The 27,034-nt window shown below is 37.0% G+C and overlaps 1 protein-coding gene across 1 annotated transcript in view; it reads right to left on the bottom strand.

Moving 5' to 3' along the window:
- Nucleotides 1-8,868: 8,868 nt before the first annotated feature.
- LOC123717978 (poly [ADP-ribose] polymerase tankyrase) overlaps nt 8,869-27,034 on the bottom strand; it is a 42,336-nt gene continuing 24,170 nt past the window's right edge. The window contains exons 9-24 of the mRNA XM_045674287.1: nt 26,688-26,811; nt 24,921-25,055; nt 24,115-24,268; nt 23,760-23,828; nt 23,159-23,324; nt 22,373-22,518; nt 21,504-21,577; nt 19,834-20,066; nt 19,062-19,286; nt 18,862-18,974; nt 18,371-18,534; nt 17,479-17,633; nt 15,656-15,818; nt 14,463-14,589; nt 10,385-10,541; nt 8,869-9,196 (exon numbers count right to left, since the gene is read on the bottom strand). Of these exons, the coding sequence (XP_045530243.1) occupies nt 9,131-9,196; nt 10,385-10,541; nt 14,463-14,589; nt 15,656-15,818; nt 17,479-17,633; nt 18,371-18,534; nt 18,862-18,974; nt 19,062-19,286; nt 19,834-20,066; nt 21,504-21,577; nt 22,373-22,518; nt 23,159-23,324; nt 23,760-23,828; nt 24,115-24,268; nt 24,921-25,055; nt 26,688-26,811 (2,271 nt within the window). The 3' untranslated portion in view covers nt 8,869-9,130. The remainder of the gene's footprint in view (nt 9,197-10,384; nt 10,542-14,462; nt 14,590-15,655; nt 15,819-17,478; nt 17,634-18,370; nt 18,535-18,861; nt 18,975-19,061; nt 19,287-19,833; nt 20,067-21,503; nt 21,578-22,372; nt 22,519-23,158; nt 23,325-23,759; nt 23,829-24,114; nt 24,269-24,920; nt 25,056-26,687; nt 26,812-27,034) is intronic.

Genomic DNA, 27,034 nt, shown 5'->3' with positions numbered 1-27,034 from the left:
TAAAAGCTTCCAAAAAGTGAGAATGCTACGGGACTTTGGTCGTTAAACTTCTAAATTCCGCTGGACATAAGGAGTGACTGAAAAGTTCCTAGACTATTAAATTATCATGATTTTTAGTTAGCCTTCAAGACACGTGCATACATTATACAACTATCGTTATTAGTTTGTTAGATATTGTATTATCAAGAAACTTTTGTTTGTTAAAAAAAATGGATAATAAATACGAATTTATTCCAACGTAGGCTTGCCTCTAGCGACGTTTTCCTGTCCTCAGACCAGAGAATGCTCGCTGAGGACAATTTGCAATGATGCAGAGGTTATCGCTGAAACTGAAACTTATGATGAAGACAAATAGTACTATAAAAATGGTATCGAATTGAATGACCACTATCGTTGTATCGAAGGCCATACTGAAATCAAATTACATTTAAAAAAGTTGTTACGTACTTTTCAGCCCACCTGAAAGATATGATAAGTGGCAAAAACGGAACTGCTACTAAAAGTTATAGAATGTGTATACAGTGTAATAAAATATATTATTATACAGAGTTATGTATTCTACGTAAATATGTGATAAACAAAATTAGTTATAAGGCGGAGGATATATAAAAGTATTCATGTGGCTGTTGTAGATAATATATAAATATATTTTATATTATGACGCTTTATTTATTGTTACGAGCTAGGGGATCGGATAGAAAATGCCGTAAATTTATTCAAGGGTTTATTTCTTGATAAATCAATGAGGAATTTATGGGCACAAATTAATTGCAGAGATGCACTAATAACACACAAAAACACAGTCACTAATTACTTCACTTATGCACACTTCACACAGTACTTTATCACTTGTATTCACTTTATCGCTTCGGTGTTTCTCTCGTGTTATCGCATTCCAAACTAAAGGTGACTAGTCGCGTTTCGGCTTGCTTATATATCCCTGGGAATAATTCTAAACAATATTCGAGAACTTTCTAGACGGGCTTGCTACTGAGTAGCGATTGCGCAATTCTAGAACGTCCGCACTCTTTGTCTCTTTCGCACGTTGCTCCGTCCTTGTCGTACGGCGTTCTAGAGTGCTCAGTCTAGTTTCGAGAAAGTTCTGATCTTCTCTCTCTCTCTCGTATCATTTCATCCTTGTCTCACACCTAGAAAGTTCGGTCTAGAATATTCCTTCATCAAAGGGGTATACCTAGGCCTGAAAACGCCTGAAAACGGGTCTCCTGAAAACTGCACCACTCTACTACACATGTTCTGAAACCGACTGAAAAAGGTTTCAGCTTCCTGAAAACTAGGGTAACATTATGGAAATTACAATTTTCTAATATGTGATTGACCATCTCCTGAAACGGTCAGAAATCATATTACAGTCTGCTGAAAAGTTCTCTAACTAGTGGAAAAATCTAGAAACATTCAGTCGACCCGTCTTCGTAACATTATTAACACTTCGTTGCTTACATAAATAAATAGAATTTACATAAATGAACTGGAATACTGTGAGAAGAAAATTAAAAAAAAAGTAACATCACGTCATTGTCGTACGTTTACGTTCATTAGAGTCCATCTAAATCGGAAATAGGTTATTTTTTGCGACTGTATTCGGTTCTGATTTTATAGCCGAATTAAGTTGGTGGTTCACAACAATCACCAACAATTACGGGTATCTGTGACGACACCGAAAAACTAACGTTTTTGCCTCACCACCATCACCACCGCCACCTCTTTAGGGAACCAGCTGCCCACTATAGTATTCCCGAACCAATTCGACCCTTGGTCATGGCTGTAGTGTGGTGACACCGTCATCATGTGTCAATTCCTTACATGGCATCACGTGTGAACGGCTGGACCGATTACGTTAATTCTTCTTTTGTCGTGTTTATTATTGTCAAGAGAAGGTTCTTATAAAAGAAAATAATATTAAGAAAATTGCGCGGATAATTAGAAAATTTAAGAAAACTTCACCACCATAAAAAGTAATCCTGACTTTCTTTACGATAGCAATTTTTTTTCAATGCGTAGCGGGTTTACAATTCAAACTTATTTCGTGTAACCTTATGGTGTTTGACATAACATTGACAGAATGCGTGCTACAAATATTGTCAAAGAGAAAAATGAGTCTGAGTTATTATATTGATACAATACATATAAAATAATTACAGTCGCTAATTGTTTGTGGCATTAATCTTGGAAATCCATGTTTTTCACATGGCCAGTTATATGTCGGAATACCAACAAAACTATTTATATACGCATCAGAAAAACAAACAAAGAATGTTATCATAAAGCATTTCTAGTTAATTATACCAATTCGAAATCAATATTCATAGTTAAGACAGGACAACGTCTGTCGGGTCCGCTAGTAAAGAATATAACTGTAGTGGATTTATTGGATATTATCGGAAACATATATTACAATTTATGAGTGTGGGAAAACCTAAAGGGCTCATTTTGGCTACAAGTGTGCGATGATTATTAATTAATATATATAAGGTTACATAACTTACTTTAAATATTATTAATCATAAAAATAAACCAATTGATATACGAGGAATATTGAACATTAAATGTGACCTCAATAAAGTAATAATGATTGTACAAGGGCATATTGTGTAATTGATAATGCGTAATGGAGCTTTCATTCTTTAGGATTGTCCCAGTGGTTTTAAAGAAATTATAAAATAAAAATGTTCAAGATACAATTTAATTAATTAATATTACATAAGATAACAAATTGCCTCAGGGAACAAAGTCGTAAAACACTATTACGACTGTTTAAATGTTTCCTCCTTTTTGACTTCCTTGGGTGATGCTACTGTAAAATTTTCAGAATTTTTGCAAAACAAAAATCACAAGGATGTCTTTGTTCTATGATATAAATTCGGCACAATGTAAGTCATACTAGTTTGCCTTTGCTTTCCTGAAATACAACGCAATAACCATAAAGAGAGTTTTAGTTTCGTTTGTAATTCTACCAAATAATCATTAAATGCGACAGTTTAAAACTAAATAAAGACCGTTAATATATATGTAATATTGCCGCCAAGAGTGGATTCATTATCACGTTCTGGACATTCGTCGAAATTGCCGTCGTAAAGTGTCGTCCGTAATTATGTTTAAACAGTGAAACAATCGTAAAAGGCTCTGCTCGTCAGTTTAATAAGATGAATTACTGTAATAATAATCGTTTATTTGCCAAGATAGTGGTACAATTAGATCGATCAACTACAAATATCCGCACAATCAGCCATTTAAACAGGCTTACAAATGTCATAACAATTTTAACAATGTCTTATAGTAGGAACATTAACATAATGTCAAAGTTAAGCTATTGACAATTGGTGTCAAAGCTATGGTCCTAATACTCGCCTACGATACAAAGGCACCTTGCTTGCAAATATTTAATCATCTGTGTGATTGTTATGTAATGTATATTTAGTTTTTTTTTTCAATAAATATATAACAATAATATTAATATTGGTCAAATAGGCATGAAAAATAGCTATCATTTGATATACTATATACAGTGTCAACGCTATAAAACGACACTGAAGAGGCTGTACATTTTATGGCGTTAAAGACAGTTGTCGTGAAAAACGTATAGATGACGCATGACTCCAATTATTAGTCATGGTCAACAACAGTCTACCAGTGCAAGTTATCCCAATTTGTTAACAAAACAACGAATTTCTTAGAAAGTTCGTATGCATGAGGCCGACAGTCGAGGATAATAAAGCGACAAAAGGACGTACATAGCTGCAGTTTTTACTAATTTTTGCAACTTAAAAAGTACTTTATAACTGAATTGTTGTCGTTATTGAGAGTGGGTGTAATGCTATATACAGTATCATAGTATGGAAGACAAACTAAACCAACAAAAGCCAATTGATTTCGACGCTTAAAACGATGGACGTTACATGAAGTGTACACTATATTTGTAATTACTTAGTATCGTAGTAATTTTTTTTTATATACATGTATCTTTACTACGATATCATGGAACATTACGATCTAGCCTAACTTAAGACTAATAAGTAATTTAAGTCTAACCTAATTTACTAAAAAGGATTCTTATCACAAGTAAGTGTCCAATAACGCTACTTATAGCCTCTATTAAAGGCAAGACACTCTGTTCTTGTGTTCAATATATTTTTGTTTTCATTCACTGATTAGCACTTAATAATAAAGTTCACTAACACTAGTTCACTAGCTCAAATGGTTTTATCCTTTTCAATCTTCTCACTAGGTCAGTGGTGTCAAGGAGTTGAATAGCCTCGACATTCACGTGATGGTGGAGCCTATGTTCGTGTGCTCCAGCAGTCTTTTTTATTAATGTGGTGACGTCCTCTACATTAAGGTCCCGATGGAGGTCGTAATTTCGAATGTACCAGGGAGCATTGACTATTCCCCTGAGCATTTTGTTTTGGAATCGTTGGATTACTTGGATATTACTATTACTGGTACAGCCCCACAGCTGGCAATCATAAGTCCATACAGGTGTCAGGACTTGTTTGTAGATCAATAATTTATTTTGTACTGATAACGTGGAATGCTTTCCGAGCAACCAGTACAATTTAGAGTAACGGAGATCCAACTCTTCGCGTTTCTTTTTAACATGGACCTTCCATCGGAGTTTGGTGTCTAGCGTGATACCTAGGTACTTAGCTGAATTTTGGAACGGCACTTTGACGTTATCAATATAAACTGGCAGGTAGTTTGATGTTTTGTTGGAAAAGTTTATGTGAACTGATTTAGTTTTATCCGCCATTTTAAATCGTAGTAATAATAGCATTTCTTTTCTTCACTGAACAATGTAGATTTTGCTTTAACAACTATTCTCAGGGCAAGTGAAATGTATTAGCGACGGAGGATGAAACCGAACTTAGTATTTTAATTAACAGAAACTAATACTCAGCCAGATAGGGTACAAGGCTACATTACCAGTTCAAAGCAGGATCAAAATGAGTAGATGCGTAAACAACAGTTATAAATCGAAATGTTTTATGTAGATTTTTACATATATAGTACTAAATTAAAGACTTAGACCTTACCGTAAACTTTTTCAGATTATAATGAACAGTGTTTTTATATACCTAATAGAAAACTTAGCAATAATGTTGGTGAATAAAGGCCTCATACTACTTTTATCGAGAACTCAATAAGATATCTCATCGTTTAGCGTGGGAAAGAAACGTTTGATCGTTTTAACTAAATTTAATTTCAATTTAAGCTTATAACAATCACTAACGTGTAGTAATCCACTTTTGGTAAAGTAAATTTTCTTATGTAGCTAAGTTTACATTTACAGGATCGGCATGCTCGCTTAAATGTCATTGCTTGTGGCGGTGTCCATGCGTCGGGTTGTCTCCCTAAAATATGGCGAGAGGGCCGATGGATGACCATGCATCATACTCGTGAACTACTTTTGGTGACTGTCGTACTTGAATTCGTGTATTCGACTATATATTTGCGTGTCGTTCCCACGAGAATGTAAGTGCGTGCTTAATTCACCATGTCTCCTGCTAATACAGGATCTTTGACAATCTCAGACAAATCTTTGTTTTTAATTAATTTTATTTATTACTTAAGATGTCATGTGGAACATGGTGTAATGGTTGCAGCTGCTTACAAACGTTGTGTAAACAAAAAAAACTTGGCGATTAAAGTCTGGCGGAGAGTTTATTGCCAGTTCTTCTCTTCCGTTCTACGCCCTTGATTTGAGAACTGGCAGTAAATTAGAAGCATTTAATGTATATTTCCTTGTTTTGACGTTGATAAGTGTACATTGTGTTACTTAAATAAGTAAATATTTTTTGACTTTTACTTTTGATATATCATTTAGTAGGTCCAGAGATTACTCTCTCAGAAACTAGACCTTTACAATATTAAAAATAAATCATTGGCGCAACCTTTTTAGGCCTGGGCCTCAGATTTTTGTAATAGTCAAGTAGGTGGTCAGCTGTGCCTGTCACGCCGTCGCCTTTTTGAGTTTAAGACGAGCCAGTTTCCTCACGATGTTTTCCTTCACCGTTATACATAATATCCGGGTCCAGTGGTCCGGGAATCGAACTTATGACCTCGGGGATGAGTCGCTTAAGCCACTAAGCTAATACTGCTCTACTCTACAATATAGATAATAATTTTCTTCACTCGACCACAGCATCTTGATTTCATATATATATCTCGTAATGTAAATTAAATAAAAACACATTTGTAAAAATTCACTTTAATACAATTAATTCGACATATTTACAATATCAAAGACCGCTACACACGCGCCATTGAGACACATCTTCACACTTCTATACCACACTTATTTGACCCGATAATAATAAGTATAAATAACAATCTTAACAGCTTAAATTGAATAAGCAAGGCTTAGAATGCCTGCTTAGTCTAAATTTTGGGACAAAATTATTACATTATAACAATACTAAGAGATTTACGCTTGAAACACGAATGCATACTCGTCCGGACAGAAACCTGTGGAAAAAGATAGGCCGCTCTAGATGCTTCGTTGCTGACCACGTCGTTCAGACATGAGCTGCTTAACGAACGAACATAATCCAGCGTCTGTACTCTGCATCCCCCAAAGGTTTTAAATTTTGACTTCGACTTCGTAATTCTTTCAATTTCTCCACCTCTCTTAGTATATCTCTAAAAGTTCGAGAGCTAAAATCGACGACCATACGTACAACGTATACGTTATACGTAAAAATACAATTAACAAGATAACATTTGATTTGATATCAAAATTAGAAGCCACGAGTCGTAAATATAAAATATTGTGTAAAACACTTCCAGAACGGTTCGAGCGATATTTATGAATTTGATAGGTCGTAAATTATGCTACGACCGTAAAACGACCCGTAGCAACAACGATTCGTATTTTTAATATTACAGGGCTTAAGTAAGTTTAGAACGCAGTATAGAGTATATAGGGATTAGGGAAGAAATCGCAAAACGATTAACGATAAAATATTTTTTTTTTTAAATCATTTGTCATGCATTGCTTGTACTAATGGGCCTTAACACATCAGTGTGATCAAAAATTATAGATGTTTTTTACATTAGGGACCGTTCAAGTTAATACTGCAATTTATCCCCCCCCCCCCCCCCCCCCTTGTCAGCAAAAGTAAGCAAAGCTCTCAAAAGTTCGTTATTAATTGTTGGTAGGAATCCTCGAAAATGCATTAAAAATGATAACGTTAAAAAAAGTAAATAATTACTGTTGACGTAATCACCAAATATAAAAATCAAAGACCTCCCCAACCCCCATTGACATTTAGATTGAATTTTTTTGGTGTAATTTGACATTTTCATGTCTAGCATAGTATTTAAATGACATTCGACATTTATGTCAAACATACATCGCTCATCTATTAATACTTTTAAAGACATCGCGTTGCTAAATACATAACAAACAATTCCCTTCCATTCAATTGATATTGACATTATGTCATTAGAATACTGACCCCTATAGTTATAATACTTGAACGTTATAGGTTGAAGAACGTTGAAGTGGACGTTGAAGGTTATACCAGTGACGATACAAACTGTCGGTCTGGGCGTCAGATTTCTGTCAATAAGTAGATCAGTCAAAACTGACACACGCCGGCTCTGTTTGACACTAACATTTCTTGGTGTGTATTTTAAAAACTTATTTATCGACCTTAAGCCGCAAATTCCAGCTGAAGTATACCCGAACTTAGGATCATGAGCCTACCGTCACTTAAGCCGGCAACGCATTTGCGAGCCTGGCAGTGAGTGCTTCTACCCACTATTCTTTTAAAATGTATTTTTGTCAAAAGGCAACCATTAAAAGTTAGATTTCACCATTAAAAGTTCATGGTTGTAACGTCACTGGATTTATGTAAATCAAAACTATGGATATTTTGTCTCGGGCTATAAATACCCTATACTCAAGATACCGAACAAAAACGTCTTAGATACGAGAAAATCTACAAATGTAGTTTCAATTGAACACGATTCCTATATTTAACGAACAGTACAACAACCATTTAATTGGCTTTCAAAATATTTACAAGTTTCAACACTCGCTTCAGACACAGTTCTGGGTCCGTTTCGAAATTTATGTAAAGTCTAAATTCACAAAACTGTGAACCTATTATAAAGGTGGCTTTTAACTATAACGAGAAAAGGAAATCAGCGGGATTCGAACCAGAGCCATATATACCAATGATCGAAATTAATTCCCAACTGTTGACACGGCACATTCTGACATATGTCATAATGTAAAATTAAAATGAAACGTCAATTTTATTCGACGGCAATGCACCGCATACGTACCTACCGAACGTATAATTCCCAACTATTAACAAAACACATTCTGACATGTCAATATGTGAAATTGACATGAAACGTCAAATTTAATTGACGGCAATGCAGTGCAAACTTACCGCACGTACGCCTGATTGTTTTTTAACTAGACGTTTATAAAGGAAGGAAGGTTTTGGAAGAGATAAGGAATCTCTTCCAAAACCTCAAAATTTCCTTCATTTGAATGTCATAAGATGTAATTAGAATACTGACATTGTCAAATGCAATCAGAATTTTTAAATTGACGTGTCATCAGAATAACAATTGACAGACTTTAATACAAGACATCTTCCAATATTCAAATGAAAGTGTGATTGACATTTAAGTTGGATTTTATTGGTAAAAATTGACATTTACATAATTACATAAAGCGTAGGATTTAAATGACATAGCTTGTCTCGTAATACTTTTAAGAAAATCGCGTTGCCATATAATTCCCATTCGTCCATCCCCGTCGTATGTCATAATAATACTGACAATTGATAGACTCTAATGCAAGACATCCTTCAATATTCAAATGAAAGTGCTATCGACATCTAAGTTGCATTTTATTCGTAAAATTTGACATTGTCTCACATTTAAAGAACTATACAACGCTTAGGATTTAAATGATGACATCTGACATGTCTGTCAAAATGACATCGCTCGACTCGTGACACTTTGTTTTTGCGTTGCAAAATGCATAACGAACAATTCACCACCAAATTATGCTAATCGGCTTTGCACTGGCAAAATTAGAGGAACTGACACATGTCATTAGCTACAATACTGACAGTTAACGTCAAACTGTCACCTATACGTCTCCTTGTGGCTCCTCTTCGCAGACGATTTGATACGTTATAAGGTATTCGGGATACGCCTGAAAAAAAAAACATCATTATGAAAAGTTCATCACAAAACATTGGGGGACGAACTTCGAGAAGACTGAGCGTTGTTATTTTTGGATTCAAAGTCAAAAATCATTTATTCATATAGGTAACACAATGTACACTTATGAACATCAAAAAAAGAAATATACATTAAATGCTTCTAATTTTACATTAACTGCCAGTTCTCAAATCAAGGTCGTAGAACGGAAGAGAAGAACTGGCAATAAACTCTCCGCCACTCTTTTTATCGCCAAGTTTTTTTTGTTTTACACAACGTTTGTAAGAAGCTGCAACCATTCCACCATGTTCCACATGACATCTTAAGTAATAAATAATAAATTGAAAACAAAGCTTTGTCTCTGATTGTCAAAGATCCTCTATCAGCAAGGCATGGTTAAATAGGAACACGAACTTCACGTGTGATTCACGTGGGAACAACACGCAAATACATAGTCGAAAATACCTAATCACCGCATACACGAATTCAAGCACGACCAGTCATCACAAGCATTGATTATCTACTGAAAAGAGCAACCCTAGTGTTCTCCAAGAACTCAATTTCTTTGTGAGGCCTCAGTGAAGGCCAGAGTCTGTTGTATAGAACTCCGTTGAAGAAGTTGGTTACTGAATGCTGTTTCCGACTTTAGACATCTTTATACGTCCGCAGAGATTTCACAGCGATATTGTGTGTCTTATGTATTTATTATTATATATTATTGGACATTATCGTATTGGCTTCGTACTGTAACAGTCTATTTTTGTGAATTATTATTTTATTACTTAAGATGTCACGTGGAACATGGTGTAATGGTTGCAGCTCCTTACAAGCGTTGTGTAAAACCAACAAAAAGTCGTTTAAAAGGAGTGGCGGAGAGATTATTGCCAGTTCTTATCTTCCGTTCTACTCCCTTCAAGAACTGGCATTAAATGTAAAATTAAAAGCATTTAATATGTATTTCTTTGATGTTCGTTCGTTATCGTAAAAATCTATATTGAATTCAACCAATTACTTCGTTTCCATATCCAACGGGTTGTAATTACTACGATTCGTCAATATATGTCGAAAGTATTTTTGTGGAGCAATAACCTATATATAACCTATCAAACCTAGGTCTTGTTTACAAACAATATTTCGTGATACACAGAAGTTACCCATGAGAACCAGAAGGAACACTCACCTGTTCCCCTCTATAAACCACGTACTCGGGGTAGCACAGACCCCCGGTAGTGGGACGGCCGGCAACGCTATGATGACCAGGCGGAGCATGAGCCATCTTCATGGCAGTTGCCAGCTGAAAGCCCCGCCCCAATGTTACACGGCATAGGAGCATTTGTCTGAAACGAAAGAGTTTTCACGAAAAAGTTTTTCATCTGTCGCAGACCAATTTGACAGTTCCAAAACAAGTCAAAGACAACTCATTTATTTCAAAGGCCTATTGCAAGTTAATGATATCAAAAAAGTAATCGCTATATTTGATGCATAATGTCAATATTCATAGACGTAAACAACAGAAGACATTGTTACGAAGACGGGTCGACTGCAATGTTTCTAGATTTTTCCACTAGTTAGAGAACTTTTCAGCAAACTGAAATATGATTTCTGACCGTTTCAGGAGAGGGTCAATCACATATTAGAAAATTGTAATTTCCATAATGTTACCCTAGTTTTCAGGAAGCTGAAACATTTTTTCAGTCAGTTTCAGAACATGTGTAGTCGAGTGGTGCAGTTTTCAGGAGACCCGTTTTCAGGCGTTTTCAGGCCTAGTTATACCCCTTTGATGAAGGAATATTCTAGACCGAACTTTCTAGGTGTGAGACAAGGATGAAATGGTACGAGAGAGAGAGAGAAGATCAGAACTTTCTCGAAACTAGACTGAGCACTCTAGAACGCCGTACGACAAGGACGGAGCAACGTGCGAAAGAGACAAAGACTGCGGACGTTCTAGAATTGCGCAATCGCTACTCAGTAGCAAGCCCGCCTAGAAAGTTCTCGAATATTGTTTAGAATTATTCCCAGGGATATATAAGCGAGCCGAAACGCGACTAGTCGCCTTTAGTTTTGAATGCGATTACACGAGAGGAACACCGAAGCGATAAAGTGCGAATAAAGTGATTACAAGTGATAAAGAACTGTGTGAAGTGTGCAATAGTGAAGTAATAAGTGATTGTTTTTGTGTGTGTAATTAGTGCATCTCTGCTATTAAATTGTGCCCATAAATTCCTCATTTGATTTACCAATAAATAAACCCTTGAATAAATCCACGGCATTTTCTATCCGATCTCCTAACTCGTAACAATATGTTAAACTGATTCTAAAAGCAAGCCAAGAGCGAAGACAAGAAGAACTGGCAAAAAAACTCTCCGTTAGTCTTTTTAATCGCCAAGTTTTGAGTCATACAAACTGTTTCAACTGGAGCATATACAATTGACAGAATTAAACGAAGAGGTCAACTGGCGTATATCGCTTTCGAGCGATCTCTTCCAGGCCATCTTCCCATCTTCATAGGAACCAATGCGAGGAAATATAAAGACATATACAAAGCAATTCAAACGTATAAACAGTAATCTGGATTAAAAAGGGACACTTATCCATAATAATATTGTCTATTACCACAAAATTTCCAATGAAAGAAGCTGTGTAAAGCCTTACTACAAAATTAACGATTATCTAGTTGATAAAAGGGCCTGGAATTAGTGCTAGACTATAATTCTTTTTTTGGGACAAGGGATACGCTTCTTTAATAAAATCACAAAGGCTGTTTTTATCTCTGCCTTTTAATAAATTTAAGAAATGTATTAAAACAAAACTGTGTAAAGGCTTACTACAAAATTAACGATTATCTAGTTGATAAAAGGGCCTGGAATTAGTGCTAGACTATAATTCTTTTTTTGGGACAAGGGATACGCTTCTTTAATAAAATCACAAAGGCTGTTTTTATCTCTGCCTTTTAATAAATTTAAGAAATGTATTAAAACAAAACTGTGTAAAGGCTTACTACAAAATTAACGATTATCTAGTTGATAAAAGGGCCTGGAATTAGTGCTAGACTATAATTCTTTTTTTGGGACAAGGGATACGCTTCTTTAATAAAATCACAAAGGCTGTTTTTATCTCTGCCTTTTAATAAATTTAAGAAATGTATTAAAACAAAACTGTGTAAAGGCTTACTACAAAATTAACGATTATCTAGTTGATAAAAGGGCCTGGAATTAGTGCTAGACTATAATTCTTTTTTTGGGACAAGGGATACGCTTCTTTAATAAAATCACAAAGGCTGTTTTTATCTCTGCCTTTTAATAAATTTAAGAAATGTATTAAAACAAAACTGTGTAAAGGCTTACTACAAAATTAACGATTATCTAGTTGATAAAAGGGCCTGGAATTAGTGCTAGACTATAATTCTTTTTTTGGGACAAGGGATACGCTTCTTTAATAAAATCACAAAGGCTGTTTTTATCTCTGCCTTTTAATAAATTTAAGAAATGTATTAAAACAAAACTGTGTAAAGGCTTACTACAAAATTAACGATTATCTAGTTGATAAAAGGGCCTGGAATTAGTGCTAGACTATAATTCTTTTTTTGGGACAAGGGATACGCTTCTTTAATAAAATCACAAAGGCTGTTTTTATCTCTGCCTTTTAATAAATTTAAGAAATGTATTAAAACAAAACTGTGTAAAGGCTTACTACAAAATTAACGATTATCTAGTTGATAAAAGGGCCTGGAATTAGTGCTAGACTATAATTCTTTTTTTGGGACAAGGGATACGCTTCTTTAATAAAATCACAAAGGCTGTTTTTATCTCTGCCTTTTAATAAATTTAAGAAATGTATTAAAACAAAACTGTGTAAAGGCTTACTACAAAATTAACGATTATCTAGTTGATAAAAGGGCCTGGAATTAGTGCTAGACTATAATTCTTTTTTTGGGACAAGGGATACGCTTCTTTAATAAAATCACAAAGGCTGTTTTTATCTCTGCTTTTTAATAAATTTAAGAAATGTATTAAAACAAAACTGTGTAAAGGCTTACTACAAAATTAACGATTATCTAGTTGATAAAAGGGCCTGGAATTAGTGCTAGACTATAATTCTTTTTTTGGGACAAGGGATACGCTTCTTTAATAATATCCCAAAGGCTCATATATCTCTGACTTTTAATATATTTAAGAAATGTATTAAATAACAGCTATGTTGAAAGGCTTACTACAAAGTTTGCGATTATCTAGTTGATAAAAGGGCCTGGAATTAGTGCTAGACTATAATTCTTTTTTTGGGACAAGGGATACGCTTCTTTAATAATATCCCAAAGGCTCATATATCTCTGACTTTTAATAAATTTAAGAAATGTATTAAATAACAGCTATGTTGAAAGGCTTACTACAAAGTTTGCGATTATCTAGTTGATAAAAGGGCCTGGAATTAGTGCTAGACTATAATTCTTTTTTTGGGACAAGGGATACGCTTCTTTAATAATATCCAAAAGGCTCTTTTATCTCTGACTTTTAATAAATTTAAGAAATGTATTAAATAACAGCTATGTTGAAAGGCTTACTACAAAGTTTGCGATTATCTAGTTGATAAAAGGGCCTGGGATTAGCGCTAGACTATAATTATTTTTTTTGACAAGGGATACGCTTCTTTAATAAAATCCGAGAGGCTATTTCATCTCTGACTTTTAATAAATTTAAGAAATGTATTAAATAACAGCTATGTTGAAAGGCTTACTACAAAGTTTGCGATTATCTAGTTGATAAAAGGGCCTGGGATTAGCGCTAGACTATAATTATTTTTTTTGACAAGGGATACGCTTCTTTAATAAAATCCGAGAGGCTATTTCATCTCTGACTTTTAATAAATTTAAGAAATGTATTAAAATTCTCTAGTTGGTTAAAGGACCTGGGACTAGCGCTGGACAGGCTACTTCTAATTAATTTGCGATATTTATTTTAAAATAAGTGTTGTTTGATGATTTGCTATTTTAAAAGAGTACCGAGAGTTTTACTCCGGCTTTTTCTTTCGGCCTACATCCTGTCTTCTCCATCAGTTGGGATGTCTTATTAAAATTTAATGACGTGGAATAAGTGATACCTGTATCTTAAACCTTAATAAACACATTTTATTTTAACATTTATTTATTGTATACCTGATCTAAACTAGAAAGGAAGTTGGTGTGGTGGAAACACAACAAGACAGTTTTCCTGTCCACCAGGACGTCGAACATCTAATGTCTGTTGATTTGTCAATTCACTCACCTATGACAGAGATAGCAACTCCGGTCCTTGTGGGCCGGACAGCCGGATCCACCGCCGAACCCATATACATACTGATTACTTTTCGACGAATGTTCGGCAAAGTATATTCCCGCGCCGAACATTCCACCTGAAAACAAGATTTTTTTTAATTTGTTTGTTTTCTATAATATGTGTATGTGTTCATTAGAAGCGATTTTAATAAGTGATAACACGAGTCCTATAAACTAACATTACTTAAGTCACATATAAATATTTTAGTTAATAATAAGAAGCGTAAACAAAACGCAAACAATCATCGGACAGTTGAAGCCAATATTGAGTCCCATACTCGCAAGTTGTTTCCGATAATGTCCAATAGGTCGCCTACCTATACTGGTAATGCGGGGCATTTTTCACTCGCTTAGATACCGATCTCGTGGTGATGGATTGACTACTAAGTCGGACTATATATATATGTTTTAGCTAATAATCATAAAAATAAATCAATGGCGCTTCAATCTTTAGGTCTGGGCCTCAGATTTCTGTATCTGTTTCATGTTCATTTGTTAATTGAATAGGCAAATAGGTGATCAGCCTTCTGTGCCTGACGCACGCCGTCGACTTTTTGGGTCTAAGGCAAGCCGGTTTCCTCACGATGTTTTCCTTCACCGTTCGAGCTAATGTTAAATTCGCTAATATAAAATCCATTGGTGCACAGCCGGGGATCGAACGTACGACCTCAGGGATGAGAGTCGCACGCTAAAACCACTAGGCCAACACTTTACACTGGTCAACAAATAATGTTATCTTAGTTAGACATATAAGACAGTTGATCAAAGCTTCAAACCAACAGCATCATTTACTTGATCATTCCTCCAACAACGACAACCGAACCTAACTCAAAATGTACTATGACATATAAGAGGGAAAAATAACATAAAGATTCTTGACCCCCCCCCCTCATGAAACGCGGCCGTAACTTCTCTGTATCCAATAGTAAAACATGGAAAGTAAAGGTATGGAAAGTGTAAAGTACTGGAAAGTCGAACATAATATTATCAATAAAGCGTAATTAAATCCCCGCCCCGCGTCTTAACGTTCTGCAAGAGGAAACCCCCCCCCCCCAACATTCGTTACGTAATACGTGAAAGCTGCCTTACCTGAAAAATTCTTTAGGACAAAGACCAACATTTTGAGTCGTAAAAATTTCTCACCAATATAAGCGTGTCGTTCATCGAACCCCTTCTGAACGATAGCGTTGATGAACGGCGAACCGTGGAAGAGCATCCGTTCACTCGCGCCTCCCGCCTCTTCAGTCACCTCGCTGCGTCTACGCGCGTAACGCTCCCATAGGCGGCCGTTCACAATTTTTTGTATCTTGAAAATTCAGAAAAATACGGCAATTGTTAGCCTATGGAATATTAAACAAATATCATATCAAACATAAATATATACTCGTAGTATATATATACATATATGTCGGAGATATATCATCACTCCATCGTTATGGACTTCGTCGTGCTTAGTGGGTGGAGTCCCAAAGCCAAGATGACGCCTCGACCCCACTTGAGGCATTTGCTCTCTGATTGGTTGTAACAGTATACGTTACGTACACATAATAATTATTACGTCATAAATCATGTTTATCCGTCTGTCTCGCTCGCACGCAAGTGCATATCTTAAGTTAAGCTAAATAATGTTTAGTATTGCATAATTGCATATTATAATTGCATAATGAAGCGAAAAACATAAGTGTTAATACATTGAAAGAAGACAATTTTTTAAACGGATTAAAGCTATTTGTATTATTATAAACTTATAATTAATTAAATTTTCCGACGTTTCGCGTGGTCACGGTGACTGAAGACAAAAGGTGTTGAATTTCAAAAGTATCACAGCTGTAGAGAAAGTTGTGTTATCTGTATTTATTTCCCCGGAGTTGGTATCGACTATTTATAATATATTTGACGGCGCCACTATAAATGTTTTGTAAAACTGATGGTGCCACTATAAATGTTTTGTAAAACTGATGGTGCCACTATAAATGTTTTGTAAAACTGATGGTGCCACTATAAATGTTTTGTAAAACTGATGGTGCCACTATAAATGTTTTGTAAAACTGATGGTGCCACTATAAATGTTTTGTAAAACTGATGGTGCCACTATAAATGTTTTGTAAAACTGATGGCGCCACTATAATGTTTTTTAAAACTGATGGTGCCACTATAAATGTTTTGTAAAACTGATGGTGCCACTATAAATGTTTTGTAAAACTGATGGTGCCACTATAAATGTTTTTTAAAACTGATGGCGCCACTATAAATGTTTTTTAAAACTGATGGCGCCACTATAAATGTTTTGTAAAACTGATGGCGCCACTATAAATGTTTTGTAAAACTGATGGTGCCACTATAAATGTTTTTTAAAACTGATGGTGCCACTATAAATGTTTTGTAAAACTGATGGTGCCACTATAAATGTTTTGTAAAACAACGTGCAACGGGCGATTAGTTGAACGATCGTACGATGTGTCACTCGATCCCCACTACAGAACCTATATAAAGCAGCGCGCGCGCACAACTCGGGCAGTCGTTCATCGACCATTGCCCGGTGCACACGTTACGTAACTACCGAGTAGCCGGGTAGCGATTAAAATTGTATTGAATTAACGAGACTGAAATTAGAATTGGAATAAATCAAGTGATTGGGAGAAAACTTTGTGTTTGTTATCTTAACAACTCGTCGGGGCCTGACGCTACATATTTATATACAAATAGCTTTAATCCGGTTACAAAACATTGTTTTCTTTCAATGTGTAAAAGCTGTGTTAACCAAAGACTAAGTGTTATAACATCTTATATTGATAGAAAAACAGTGACACACTCGTAACGACCAATCAGGAGTCACGAGCGCGTGCGCAGGTATCTAAGTAACGATGCAACCAGCATCGCTACTGTCAGAGACTTTTGGACATAATCTTTAGTATTCTATCAAAACGATGAGAGGACATTTGAGCAAAAAAAAGTGTTCTACTCACCCTAACAACGTTGTATCTGGTGAAGTGGCCACCAGCGTGATCGCGATGAGCTCGCACCGAAGCCTGCATCTCTCTTTCTATTATCACATATTCACTATCACCACATTCTCCGGCCCCACACGCCACGTCCACGAGAGTCGTGCCGCCGTACCATTCTGGAAATTCCAGTTAAATACGAGATTGTAACGTTGGCGTACGTAGACGCGTACACGCACGCGTCTTCTGTATAAGGGAGCGTTCAATTACTTCACGCAATTTCTGGAGATTGTTAACCCCCCCCCCCCCCATCAAACGACCACCCCCCAGTGACTCTTTATTACTAAAAGTTACCATTATGTGGTGTAACGTACTGGAAAGTGCAAAATATTATTAACGATAATGCGTAATTCAATCCCCGCCCCGCATCGTAACTTTTACAAGTGGACCCCCCCCCCCCCAAATTTATTACGTAATACTTGAACCTGCCCTGGCCTGGCCCTGGAGGAGTACCAAAGAGTTGGAGGTCGTATCTCTCAGGGAAGCCTCAGAAGTGATAGTGATGAGAAGCATACACCTTACACCCTGAGAGGTGTCAGCGGTTACCCAGTGGAGTTTAAACCCATTCCAAAAGGTCACACAAACAAGTCACAATTTCCGTAAATCTTAAGTGCTTTCAAATGTCAAACAGACGTGAACGCTCCCGAAATGAGACTTAAGTTTAAAAGACGTTCTGAAACACTTCAACTCCCAAATGCCAGAATTTGGATTTTGACAGTTAAGCGTTGTCAAATGTCAAACAAATTGACAGTTAAGCGTTGTCAAATGTCAAACAAATTGACAGTTAAGTGTTGTCAAATGTCAAACAAATTGACAGTTCTCGATTCGGGATCAGTTCGTGAGGGTTAGACCTTACCGGAATGCGATTGCAGACTGTGCCTGGCGGCCTTCATCAACCTATGCCTGTGCCCGTACGCAGCCACGCCTATCGCCCGGAGATCCTCGTGTGACATCTCCGAGAGGATGTCCACCGTAATCTGCTCCCTCTCCAACACCGTCGCCAACTGCTCTAGGCCGATGCTGAAATGTCAACGACTTATAGGAAAAAAAAAAGACTGGTATTTTCACCAAAGCCAAGGGATTCGAAAGAAAAGCACCATTCATTGCTGTCAGTGAAAAACTACGTGCACCTTTCAGTAATATTTTTTAGTCCGTAGTTTACGCGATGACGTCATTAAAGCTAAACTCAATTCACAATTCTCTCACGAAATGTATTAAGAATGAGAGCTGTGCAGGCCTAGTGGCCATGTGACTCTCATCCTTCAGATGGTAGAATCCATCTCCAGGTTTCGTCCAGAAATCTGAGACCTAAAAAGCAGCGCCTCTAAAGGGAGGCGAATGACTTACCTAGTAAGAAACGTTTGAAGAGATTCAGAAGTTGAGAGGGCTGATGCAGGTCTACCCGCTGCGTCTTCCAAGCTTCCTCTTGACCCCTCCGACCAGTAATTGCTTGCCATTACCTGGAGTAATACTATTATTAGTATTCGAACACTACTGAACGGTTTTAAAAGAGCACAAGAAGCCAACTTTCAAATGCATATACTTACCGGAAGCGGAAGTGGCACTGTATCCCCACTAGGCAAGAGGACCGGCAGCTGTGGTGGGGGTAAGAGCGAGGCTGTCGGGACGGACACGGCCTCCGAGTCGGAAGAGCCGCCTGCCGCTCCCGTCATTGCGTCTGACAGCAGGGACCGTACGTCGTCAGCCCCCGCCAGTTCCAGGGCTGTTTGCCCCTCTTGGTTCTTCAGGAAGGGATCTGCCCCATGAGCGAGCTGAAGATACATTAAAAAAGACGTAATGAGTGAGCGTCGTGGTCAGCAAGGAAGCGTCAGTGTTTCCACCGCTTCCTGTTCAGCGTCTCTCTTATGACAGTGTACAGGGGAAAACTAAAGGGCTCTTTTGTTAGTAAACTGATTATCAACTAAAACATATATATAGTCCGAGCTAGTTGTCTTTCTACCACCACGAGATCAGTATCTAAGCGAGTGATACCCCCGGGCATTGCCAGTAAAGAATATAAGCAGGCGACCTATTGGACATCAGAAAGGAGAATGTAATATTACAATTTAGGAGTGGGAAAATCTAAAGGGCTTCATGTATGCGATGATCGTGTATATTTTGTCTATTACAGGGAATTAATTTTTATAATATATAATTATACATACGAGCAAGAAGAAAAGAGTATTATGCAACAGAAAGAGACATAAGAAGATATCGTCTTTAGTCCAATTTTCACATTCAAAATGATCCAAAAAATTCTGGGATTTTTTTCACCAGAATTGTCCGGGGAAGAGAAACAAAAGACCGATGTCTACTCACCAACAAAGAGCACAATTGCGTTCTGGCTTTATGAGCAGCTTCATGAAGGGGAGTAAAGCCCCAACGATCAGCAGCATTGGGGGGAGTTCCAGCTCGTAGTAACAACGCTGCAACTTCTAAATGCCCGTAAGATGCTGCATTGTGAAGTGGTACTAGTCCCCCTTTGTCCCTGGCTGATACAGCTGCCCCCGCTTCCAGTAGGGCTTCTGCTACTTCCAGGTTGTTGTATCCGGCTGTTTATAAAATAAAGTTTATACTATAATCGAGTATTAAGATAAATACAGACATAGACGTATAACGACGACGAACATTTCTTACTGAAGAAACATATAAAAAAATTAAAGTGCGTACGTACAAAGTACACATGTCAGAAGTGGATCTTCCCAAGTGGATAAGAGCCCCAAAAGAGCACTGTATACGTGCTAATGATGATATACATATATAAAAATCTGCGTTTACGGCACAAGTATTACGTAACGAATGTTGGGGGGGGGGGGGGTTCCTCTTGCATAACGTTAAGATGCGGGGCGGGGATTTAATTACGCTTTATTGATAATATTATGTTCGACTTTCCAGTACTTTACACTTTCCATGATTTACTATTGGATACAGAAACGTGACGGCGCGTTTCATGGGGGGGGGGGGGGGAACGCTCCCTAAGACGTTATGCGACAGAATTGCCATCTAAACTACGAAAGGAATACATTAACCAACAGCGTGTATTTTTCTCGATCTCCCTTTCTCACTCCCTCTCAATCTTCCTCACTATAGCTCTCTCCCACCTCTCGCTCCATGGCACTGTGTGTGATGTGCGGTTCGCTCCATCTCACTCTCTCGATCTTTCTCAATTGCCTGCTCCCTACTCTAGATTCATGGCAATTTCCTTCATTCTACGTTCGTCCTTTCTCACTCCCTCTCAATCTTCCTCACTATAGCTCTCTCCCACCTCTCGCTCCATGGCACTGTGTGTGATGTGACGTTCGCTCCATCTCACTCTCTCGATCTTTCTCAATTGCCTGCTCCCTACTCTCGACTCGTGGCAATTTCCTTCATTCTATGTTCGTCCTTTCTCACTCTCTCTCTCAATCGGTCTCAATCGCTCTCTCCCTTTTCACTGACGTTTCCTTTGTAAAAAAAATTACCCTCATGCGCCTAAAGAAGCTTCACTTCAAAGGTGACCCAGGAGTCACATGCATACTTGGACACATTTTGTGCACACAGCATGAAGCAGCATTTGTGCAGATGTGAAGCAAAACTCACAGTACCAGAAGACTCGCAAGTGCGTAAGTGCCTTTTTGGTACGCTCTTAACTTGATCGCGTTGATTAATAAAAAATACAGTTATAACAGTAAAAAATGGTTGTCTGAAAAGTCGATCTACGGACGATAGTTTAACGTGACAATGTCATAACAAAACTTTTATAAATACCATTGAATTATCACTATTTTACTACAAACAAGGTGAATCCTCGGACGTATACTCCAATCGAGTGGATCAGCGCAAGCGTACAACGAGCGTAACGGGACAATGTGCGTAACCGGACAATGTCCGTAACGGGACAATGACTGCATGCGGACAACTATCATCGATTTATTGTAGACGTTCTCATGTCAATTAGAATTTTAAAACGATCCTCTCTAAAAAGGCTGTATAAGAACATTGTACGTTACCAGCGAGATGAAGAGGCGTAGAATTCCTTCCATGCGCGTCACGGCAGTTGACATTTTGTGCGGTTATTAGTTTTCTGAAATTTTACGAATATTATTTACATTACATTAATTAACTATAAACACATTACTCATTACAAAAGGGTTGCTACAAAATTCATCTTTCGCTATACGACACAGCAGTCTCTGTTGTGGGTACCTACCTAGGTAACAATTATTACGTGGTACATGTCAAAAATTTTGTTTATTATAAGTAGTTTTTAATTAATGGTTAAAATCAAAAGAATCATATATATGAAATAATCATATATCAAGATATTGCGATTGGGAAAAAGTTGCTGCATCTGGTAAACTCCAATGATGGAGCAGCACCAGACAGAAGTGGTTTTTCACAAGCGTAGTCAACGAGTCGTATATATATGTAGGGAAATAATTATATTTCCTTGAGATTGTTATTTGTCAATTGTCAAAACTGACGTTTCATTGAATTGTAATATTGAGTTTATTAGTCTGTGGAAAGAGACGTTAGGGTTGTCATGTGATTTTTACGAGATGCTTTTTGATTTTTGGATTCTAATTAGGAATTCGATTACAATGATTTTTTTAAGAACTTTTATGAAATCCTTTAGATTACTATCTGTCATGTGTCAAAACTGACGTTTTATTTAATATCGACAGTTTGATAGTCTGTGGAAAAGAGGCGTGTTTTGGTTGATTACTTAAATTTTAATCATAAATCACAAAACTCTACAAAGCTTTAGTATTTCCAAAAAATCTAACAAAATCTCTATTTTCCTAAGTAAAATGGCGTTCAATTAAAAAATAATATTACAGTTAATATTTACAAATAGATTATTATATAAATGAATCACCTAGCTCTAGCGAGGTCTCCCCTCTTAGCGGCGTCCAACAACGCCGCATCACCCCTCAGCGCATCAGCCGTATCACTATCACCAGCTCGCACCAACTGGAGTGGGGTTAAGCCATCGCGATTCCTACGCGTTGGGTCAGCTCCATGCTGGAAAATTATCACAAAAATTGATGACTTCCGCATGATGATTTTAAAAATAAGATATATATTTTATAAACAGAACTGGACAGACGTTTGGCCACAATCCCACCTCATGAGATGTGGCACACCTGTCCAGGAGATGCCTGTTTAACCACCGCTTATATGAACCCATATTTAACTATCTAGGGAAAAGGGGAGTTTCACTCCTCTACTGTGAACAAGAAACTATCCATGCAGTGCCTTGAGACGTCAACTACGAAGAGATGCTTCTAGATAAGCGTTGTTTGAAAGGGGATCACGAAATCAGACAGTCTTTTTCCATGAAGCATTCCCCATGGGCAAAGGCAGACAACTGAACGGCGATGGTCAACACTCAAGAGTGTCCAACGAGTGAATCAAGTTCATCAATCCTCATAGCAAGACAGGTCTCATCCAAGATTTGGCAGCACCGTCCTACACCTGACTGCGTCTCTTCCCACACGTAAGAACAGCTTGAAAAAGATTAAGAAGCTGTTCCGTTCCGCTCTGCCATTTGGGCCTTAGAGTGAATAAAGCGCCCAAAGATCTCTTTGGACAAGACAAGATGTGATATTAAGAGATAACGTTGACAATTATTACTGGACCTGACGCCCCCATGACAACATACCTTTAAAAGCAGCCTGACGATATCCGCCTTGCCCTTAGCAGAAGCCTCGTGCAAGGGTGTGAAACGCCACAGGTCAGCCGCGTTGACACCAGCCCCAGCAGAAACCAACAGTTCTGTCACTTCAAAGTGGCCGTACGAGCAGGCGTTGTGTAAGGGCACAAGACCGCTGGAATTGTTATGTATACTCATTGCAGGAGTATTGGCCTAGTGGCCCAAAGCCTTAGACCCAATATACACATATTGGACACAGCCGGCTAATCCCCTACTTGAGAAATAAAATCGTAATTGTGAAGACGTAACTTCATATAAAGCCGAAAACCTTCGTATTTTTTATTTTACTAACTTAATTACAAAAATCGCTTGTCTGTAAAGTCGGTTAAATGACGATGGTTAAATTTGACAACGTCATAAGAAAATACTGATGGAAAGGTTGCTTTTTCAAAAGAAAATTTCAATTTTATTTGTTTGATAGATATTTTGTATGGATATAAATTACTTCAAAAACTTATATGTGCTAAAGTCCCTTTAAAGAAAACTCAGTTTTATACCTAAATTATAATAATTATATTTATCATTATCCAAAAAAAAAAAAAAAATTTACCCTTTATCCTTAGCGTGCACATCAGCACCTCTTTGCAGAAGAAGCTGAGCTAGTGGCAGTCTGTTGTATCTGAAAAGGTAACTTTTATGTTTCTCCGTTCTTTGACGGCTAATCTACGCCTTTAAACGAGCGTAAAAGAAAATACACAAATGTATACGTAATCACTACGTACACGTACACGTGCGCGTTCGTGAGCGTGACATCTTCATTCATCCGAAGCAATGTTAATACATCACCTAATCTTGCAAATTTCGGAAAGACTTAATTGTCGCTTGGTTTTGTTGTAATAAAAAAAAAATCCCATTTATCCCCTTATATTCCCCTAAATCAAGCCCGGATATGGCTGCCTACATACCCAGCGGCAAAATGCAATGGCGTTGAATGCCTTCCATCAACATCACGACAATTCACCAATCGCGGCCGAGAATCCAATATAGTTCTAGCAGTTTCTACATCACCCGTTCTAGCCGCTTCTAGAAGCCGAAGAGCGGCCGCGTTTGAGCATGCATCTGAAATATTTATACATAAATATATTAAGACTGTAGGGGGCTGTTTACTTGTCATATGGAATGATGGAAACATAAATAATATACTCTGGTTAATACATAATATATCATGAGACCGAAAATATATAGTCAAGACAAAAATATCTTCATATAAAGGAATAAATTTCAATATGTGGCCTAAAAATATAGCTGAGGAAGCAAGATGGATACACTAAATAAGAAAAAGTCTGGAATGGTGGTGATGAGAGAGAAAGAGTAAGAGTGGAAGACCATGCAGAAACTATAAGGAAAGATTTCAAGAAAAAGAAAATCATCTGGTATCATGAGGGCAACAAAAAATTGTCGTTTGTAAATACTGTTTACGGACGATAGTTTAACGTGACAACGTCCTAACAAAACTTTTATGAATAAAATAAAATAATTTTTATTGAATTATCACTATTTTATATGGATACAAAGGAGTGAATCCTTGGAGGCGTAACGGGACAATAAGCGTAACGGGACAATGAGCGTAACGACACAATAATTTATGCTTTTTCGTGCGTGCATTCATTCATCAATTTACTAGACGCTGTCACGTCAATAAGAAGATAGAGAAGAGTCAAAGAGCGACATTCAATAGAGGAACATTTGATGGGGGGATAATTCGACATACCATGCTGTGTATGTTGCGAGTCCAGGGTATCCGCCCCACATGCTAACAGTAACCGACAAGCGGCAGCAGAATCCCTTCGCGCTGCCAACGACAGAGCACTCTCTCCACGACCATCACATGCATTAACCTTTGCACCTACGAAATTAAAACATACAGCTTGATCCATTTCATAGCCAAGGTCTAACCATCTACTGGATCCAAACTCAATCTCAAAATTCATACAGGTAACCAATTACACTTATGAACGTCAACAAATGTTAAATTTATTGACTACCAGTTCGCAAGTCAAGGACGTAGAGAGGCCAAGAAAATCTCCGCCACTCTTTTGAATCACCAAGTTTTGAGTCATACAAATTGTTTGGACTGAAGCAAATCAATCCCAAGGATTATAAATCAATATAGCCTTTATTGACAATCTTGTAAGTCTCATCTCATTCCTACTTAGTTATTGACGAATTTTTGTTATAGTAAATATTATCTTATTATTAGACACCGGTTTCTGTCTTTCATTTCAGCATAGGCCTCCCCAAGAGTTCTCCACAACAATCTATCTCCTGCTTTCCTCGTCCATGTCGCTTCTGCCACCTTTTTAATATCATCTTCCCATCTACCATGTTGTCTACTCTTCTTTCCCGTTTTCTGTCTAGGGCACCATAACTTCTTTGGTTCCAGTTTAGTTTAGTCCAGTCCATTAGTTTGTTTTCCTATTGTTGTTAAACGATCTATGTCTTTTAGATTTATGTTAATTTTTCGAAAAATGAGGTCATAAAGAATTTTCACTTACGTGTGTACACTAGTACACGCACACATTTTTTATAATTAAAACATTTTAAGCAACCATAACCCTTATTGTATGTACAATGTATATTATTTTTTGTATATTCACATATAGTATATTTTTTCATGGATCTAGTTAGCGTTGTCTAATATTTCATAAGCCTTTGATTGTCCTCAATTCAATATTGAAATAACATTTCAGACAAGCATTTAACACCTGCAATCTTTAAAATTGACAAGCATTTAACACCTACAATCTTTAAAATTGACAAGCATTTAACACCGGCAATCTTTAAAATTGACAAGCATTTAACACCTGCAATCTTTAAAATTGACAAGCATTTAACACCTGCAATCTTTAACATTGACAGCGCATTTAACACCTGCAATCTTTAACATTGACAAGCATTTAACACCTGCAATCTTTAAAATTGACAAGCATTTAACACCTGCAATCTTTAACATTGACAAGCATTTAACACCTGCAATCTTTAAAATTGACAAGCATTTAACACCTGCAATCTTTAACATTGACAACGCATTTAACACCTGCAATCTTTAACATTGACAAGTATTTAACACCTGCAATCTTTAAAATTGACAAGCATTTAACACCTGCAATCTTTAACATTGACAGCGCATTTAACACCTGCAATCTTTAACATTGACAAGCATTTAACACCTGCAATCTTTAAAATTGACAAGCATTTAACACCTGCAATCTTTAACATTGACAACGCATTCTGGTACTTCGTATGGGCGGCAATTGACATCGGACCTATTTCCCGATTCCTTTAATACAAATCATGCACAGTTCAGATTCCAAATTGGAGCCGTTGACTCCTCGAAAGCTTCGTACAAATAAACTTATTTTTTTCGCAATTTTCGTTTTAAAATTTAGCATTTTTAGTACAAACATTTTGATAAAAACTTAATATATAGGTGTATTTTTCGTGTTGGCAGCACTAATGAATTGTATAGAAAACTTACCATGTCGTAACAAGAGATCCATGGCGTCCAAATGCGAGTGTTCGGTCGCCACGTGTAAAGCACTTTGTCCCGCGTTGTTCTTTTCGTTGACACGTGCGCCTTTGCGTAAAAGGCTCTCTATAACCTATAATTTATATTTTATTTATCTATTAAGAAAATTAACAGCACAATACAGAAACAGATGTATATATATGTCATCGTAAAATTGTAAATACCGTTAGTTTGTAATATATCTCGAAAGATTGTGAACTGACGAAAGATTGTGAACCTCAACGTACTGCTTGCAACCGACTACAACTTCGTTTAGAACTGAATACCGGTTATATAGACCGAAATCAAAGGTCCCG

Source organism: Pieris brassicae, chromosome 14 (assembly GCF_905147105.1).
Source record: "Pieris brassicae chromosome 14, ilPieBrab1.1, whole genome shotgun sequence".
Lineage (NCBI taxonomy): Eukaryota > Metazoa > Arthropoda > Insecta > Lepidoptera > Pieridae > Pieris > Pieris brassicae.
The sequence above is the reverse complement of the archived record's forward strand: the minus strand, read 5'-3'. Positions and strand labels throughout refer to the sequence as shown.